Source organism: Cavia porcellus, unplaced genomic scaffold (assembly GCF_034190915.1).
Source record: "Cavia porcellus strain 051 isolate PalLab524CR breed Dunkin Hartley unplaced genomic scaffold, mCavPor4.1 scaffold_17, whole genome shotgun sequence".
Classification (NCBI taxonomy): domain Eukaryota; kingdom Metazoa; phylum Chordata; class Mammalia; order Rodentia; family Caviidae; genus Cavia; species Cavia porcellus.
Window position 1 is genome coordinate 65,550,475 of NW_026947500.1, and position 5,797 is coordinate 65,556,271.

At 34.5% G+C, this 5,797-nt stretch overlaps 1 protein-coding gene across 1 annotated transcript; it reads right to left on the bottom strand.

Moving 5' to 3' along the window:
* Positions 1–274: 274 nt before the first annotated feature.
* Positions 275–1,204, bottom strand: LOC100714620 (olfactory receptor 4A15-like). Its single transcript, XM_003461800.2, has one exon. The coding sequence runs from the start codon at positions 1,202–1,204 to the stop codon at positions 275–277; it is 930 nt and encodes a 309-aa protein (XP_003461848.2).
* Positions 1,205–5,797: the final 4,593 nt, after the last annotated feature.

The window sequence follows — 5,797 nt, forward strand, 5'->3', positions numbered from 1 at the left end:
ATTTTCAATTTCAATAAAAATTTAAAACCATAATTTTTCTAAGTGACCATTATTTTTCCTTCCAATAGAAGTATTGTCTTTTATTTCTGTTCCTTTACTCTGTAAAAGACTAATCTGTAAAATACTAATCTCAGAGAATTCATTGTATTTTCTGATGGTTTCACAACAAAGAGGTGCTGTCACAAAGACTCCACTGTGATGGCAATGTCATGTTTCAGAGTTTATGATCAGTTTGTGGAGTTAGTAGCAAACAGGATTGGTGTGAGACTCATATTTATATTCTATCTGCATTTACCTTTCTACACCAAAGTTTTCTCATAGCACTTTTCATTTCTGAATTTCTTAGGGTATATATTAAAGGATTCAGCATGGGAGTAATTACAGTATAAACCACACTTATAGATTTATCAATGGGAAAGTTGGAAACAGGTCTAACATACATAAAAATACAGGGGACAAAGAACAGCAAAACCACAGTGATATGGGAGCTGCAGGTAGAAAGGGCTTTTTTCCTCCCTTCCTGACTGTGAGTTTTAAGAGACTTTAGGATGAAACTATAGGAGATGAGCAGGAAGATAAAGACCACTGTGCAGATGGCTCCACCATTAGCAACCACAGTGAGGCCAATAAAGTAGGTGTCAGTGCATGCAAGCTCCAACAGAGGGTACATATCACACATGAAATGATCAATGACATTGGGTCCACAGAAGGGGAGACTAGACACAAAGACAAGTTGAACCACAGAGTGTACAAAACCTCCAGCCCATGCCACCACCAGCAGGAGGATGCAAACTCGTCGATTCATGAGGGTCGTATAGTGCAGAGGCTTACAGATGGCCACATAGCGGTCAAGGGCCATCACCACCAAAAGAAAGACTTCGGCACCTGCAAATAGGTGCCCTACAAAGAGCTGTGCCATGCAGACTGGGAAGGAAATGATCTTTTTGCCACTGAGCAGGTCTACAAGCATCTTGGGTGAGATTGCAGTGGAATAAACAGCATCCATGAGTGACAGATATGCAAGGAAGAAGTACATTGGGGAGCCCAAGGAAGGGCTGACAAAGACAGTGACCATGATTAGCAGGTTGCCCACCATGGTCACCATGTAGATGAATAAAAATATGACAAATAATGCCCGTTGTCCATTGGGATCCTGAGTGAGGCCCAGGAAAACAAATTCTGTGACATTGTTACTATGTGTCATTCAGTCTTCTAGAAGGCTTGTTTCAGAAATGAGAGCTCAGGAGAACACAACCTGCCAGGAAATCAGGAATGGAATCACAAATCCATTAGTGAATATGTAGAAAATAGTTAATAGTTTTCTAATTCCTAATTCTCAAGAAGCACAATAAACACTTTCTTTGTGATTCTGGTTTCCTCTGATGATTATTTTTGAGAGGAGTCCCTTTGTTATTAATACTGTCATAGATGGCAGTACATAGAGAAGTGTAGTAAAAAACCAAATCTATATTACATACTTATTAACACTTTCTTTTAACTATGTCATACTTTGACATAGAAGTCAACAGTGATGAACATGCAAAGTGTTCCTGTTGCCAAAAATATTTTCTTTAGTAATAACAAAAAATTCTAGATTTTAGGCTAACACAGACTCAGTCATTTTAGTTGATAGCAATTCTGTGGGATAACTGTACTATCTGATGTGTCCTACACCAAATGTAACCCCTCTGCTGGTATATTCAACTGAATAATATTACATTTACCGCACATTAGATGATCGGTCTTTCATACATGAAAGAATTCTCAATTGTTTTGTATGTACTGATAAATATCAAACATAATAGATTTTGTAATGTGTCAAATAACTGCAAATCTATTTAGCATATTAATGCCTCTGGTGATCCCTTTATTTAAATATGACTGTTTACTTTCAAGACCTCTTTTTCCATTTTATTTTTGTCTACATCTAATTCCTAGCAAATTCATATTCTCTATCTTGAATTTTAGCAACTATATTTAAAACTGAACTAATCCAAGACTAGGAACAACCAATGTATTGACAGCTGGCACTGTATTAGATTTTCAGGACTGTTAGAGTTGGTTAGATACTAAGAAAATGAAAAAATATAAAATGAAAATAGAGCCAGCTAGTAGTGTGCCATAGTGTAATACAGAAAAATTCCTCTGTATTGAGAATGCTTAAGGTAAAATTTCAATGTGAATATTCCAAATAAACAACCTACAAAAAATCTTGATATTCAACATGAAAAGGCACGTGCATGAGTGGTTTTCTAAACACAGTCACAAATATTTCTAAGCAAATTGAAAAACAAATGTTTTTAATTAGACGAGGTCAGAATTCTTCCCACTGCTGCTATACACAGTGCTCAGTGCAGGGCTGTCATGTTTCCTCTATATATTTGTATTTTTTTCATATTTTATCAGCAAATAATATTTTGCAGTTTATTACCATTATATGAAACATGCCAACCTGTAGAAACGAGATATAACATTGACAGTGATCAAACAATGACTCTGATTTGCATTCACTGTCTTCCTAAACAGGACCCAAGTCATTCTAGAGAGAGCATAGCACAGTCCTGAACACAGTGGCTGTTGGACTGAGGTGTTTGCTAGGATAACCAAAGTTATCCTAGACCTATTCCTTTACTGGGTATGTAGCATTGACCAACTTAGTAAATGTCCCTATATTCTCATTCCATTGTGTGAAGATGTGGATATCTGCAGCACCTTCTATCTGTTAAGGTTTTTTTAATTACATATGTAGAACATTGTGGCCATCTGATAAAATCTAAAACTTTTTTATTATTTTCTCTGTGTTTCACAGGAAGCATTGATGTCTGAGAATTTAATCAGGATTATATTTATTATCCTGATTATATCCTGGATATAAATTATATACTTATAAATAGGAAACCACTTTTTTGAATATATTAAAATTTTTAATATTTTATTATACATAAGAACTAGAACTATTTACCTGTGACATACTGTGACTTGAAGCAAGAGAACTCCATGCACATGGACTAGGTAGTGGAGGGAGATGTGTTCTGGAAGGTTCTGAGCTGCCTTAAGAAGTCAGTTTTGAGGAACCTTTCACATGTGTCAGTCACAGAACTTCTCCCCTCTATTCTAGTAAATATGCCACTGTTGAAGCTATGAACCAAAAACCTATACCTGTTAAAGCATAAAAAGTGTATGTCCAATGGTCTAATTTTCAAAACTTACTTCAGAAATGTTTGTGCTCCTTAGTTATCCAGATAAATTTAAAAAGTATATTTATTGGCTAGTTTTATTACCTACAGGTTAAAAGTAAGGTATGTAAAGCATGCACTTGTCTGTAGTGCATGACATCAACAAAACTGAATGATATTCTATAATAATCTTTCATTTGAAATTTTAAAATTTTTCTAGAAAAAAATTATAGGTTAAAGTAAGTTTAGTATTTGTAAAAACATAGTATCACAGCAGCAAGAATGCTCTATAGGGTACTTTATTGTAACACTCATAAAACTCTAAATAACAGTGGGTGAGTTACTTCCTTCGGTATCTAGGTCTCTATGTACAAGTACTGACATATTTTCTAGAGCAATTTTTAAGTTAATCCATAAAAAGGTACAAAAGCATCCAGAGCATATTCATTCCATTATTTTCTAGCATACTTCATTTAATGTGTAATCTTATGTTTTCCAACTCATATGTATGCCTAAAAGAGATTATACTTCATTGTTAGCATATTACACAACACATAATACCATAAAAACTTTGGAAAATTCATTAGTTTATTTGTTCTGCATGCAATGTTTAGCACTTGTTATTTGGCCAAATGCAAAGCAAACACCTATCAAGTGTGGTAATAAAACCAAATAAACTTTACATCCTCTAGTTAATGTCTATGTTTTGTTGGCTATATTCTTCCAGTTGAGATATCTACAGTGAGAACAAAGGCTTTGCTCCATTTCAGTATGCCAAAGGAATTTTCAGCTATGTATGATGCTTGGCAGTTGTTTTATGAGCTTTCATTTTGGGTCTTTCCCAGAGTTTGTAAAATCCAGGTTTCTTTTACTAAAGATAACTGTAGATGTTTCATGTAGATCTTTGCAATCAAAAAAGACCCCAAAATGTGAGGCTGATAAGTACGTATAGAAAGACTTCCAAGTGATTACAGTTTCTATACTTCAAAATAATATTTTCAATAACTTTGTCTCTCAGAGAAATCTTCAATTGTATAAAACAGATGCCTAAGATAAACAGACTTTTCAATAACCACATTCACCATATATAAAGTACTGGAATATTCTTACCTGTTGGAAGCATTTCATTATACAAAAACAAACAGTGTAAGTTTCAATGCTTCAACCAGTGGAAATTAACCTGTTTCAGGATTTCCAGTGACATTCATTTACCTGATTAGACAAGTTCTGTAACTAACAAGTAAAAGCCTGTGATTCAACTTTCTGAAAAAATCACAGTGGAATTTTTCCCACAAGTAGAAGCAGAATTATTTAATCTATCAGTCATTCACATGACATTTTCCTAAGGTCTGTATTCCACAATAAAAACATTCCCCCTATAACCCCCAAATTCATCCTAAGAAACTGAGTTAGCTCATCAAGTTCTAAAAACAATGATGTTGTAAGAGGAATGCATGGCATGTCCAGAACCTGCTATCAACTGAATAAATGCTCCAACTGGTGTAGAATTTGAGTTTTCAGAGACCTCCTGGGTCATTCAGCAAGAGAATAATTCTTCCATTTACACATGCAGATCCAGTCTATGATGCTTCTACATCCTCACTATTTGGAACAGATTCAAGTGATGAATCTCCCCTAGCTAGTTTTCTTTTTATGACAGTCCCTAGAGGATCAAGTCTTGGATTTTTCCAGGAAAGAGTAACTGACTTCCAAACAATACGAAAACCTCTAGTGTGAAAAATTCCAAAGTGTAAGATTAATAAACAATTGGTTGAAATATTTAGTTAAGGGAAGGAATATGCAAACCAGCATAAAACAAACATAAATTTCTCACCAAGTCACAACCCAGTCAAAATGTCCTTACTCTGAAACTCTGCAAATACAATAAAACTTTACATTTTGGTTCTCTTTTAAAAATACAAAATAATTCTAAAAGCCATGAATAAGAAAATCTGAGAGAACATTCTATGTTTGCTTTATTATGAGGGAAAACAAATTAGAGGTCTTCTGAGGAAAGCATCATCTGAAAAAGGCTAGCATTTCTCTGGAAAGCACAAAGGAGCTTACTCTTGATATAGGAGTAGGAAAATTCAATAATATTCAAAGGAATTCAAACTCTGCCTGACTCATTTAAATTTCACTGAATTAAATTTATTTCCATATTTTACTTCTCCATAATATCCACATTTTTACAGCATAATTCACAATAACTAAGCTATGGAACAACCTAGCCTGCTATTGCCACAGCTGTCAAGATGAATTGATGAAGAAATGTACATTTGTATAATGGGATCCTCTACAGTGACAAAAATGAATGAACTCACATACCTTGCAGGAAAATGGATGGAACAGGAGACTTTCATGTTAATAAAAAAAGACAGACTCAAAATGAAAATATCAAATATTTGCACCAATATGAGAAAACTAGAAAAATAAATTACAGATTTTTTTTTGGTCTTTTTCCTTTTTATCGGTACTGGGGATCAAACTCACGACTGCCTGCTTGCGAGGCAGGCACTTATGCCGCTGAGCTAAATCCTCAGCCCCCAATTACAGATATTTTTAAAAATAATGGCATAAAAGAAAGAAGGAAGACTACACAGTGCAGTTAGAGCAGCTGT

What these genes read in the sequence shown, in the direction of transcription:
- LOC100714620 (XM_003461800.2), bottom strand. Translation starts at nt 1,204, where the DNA reads ATGACACATAGTAACAATGTCACAGAATTTGTTTTCCTGGGCCTCACT.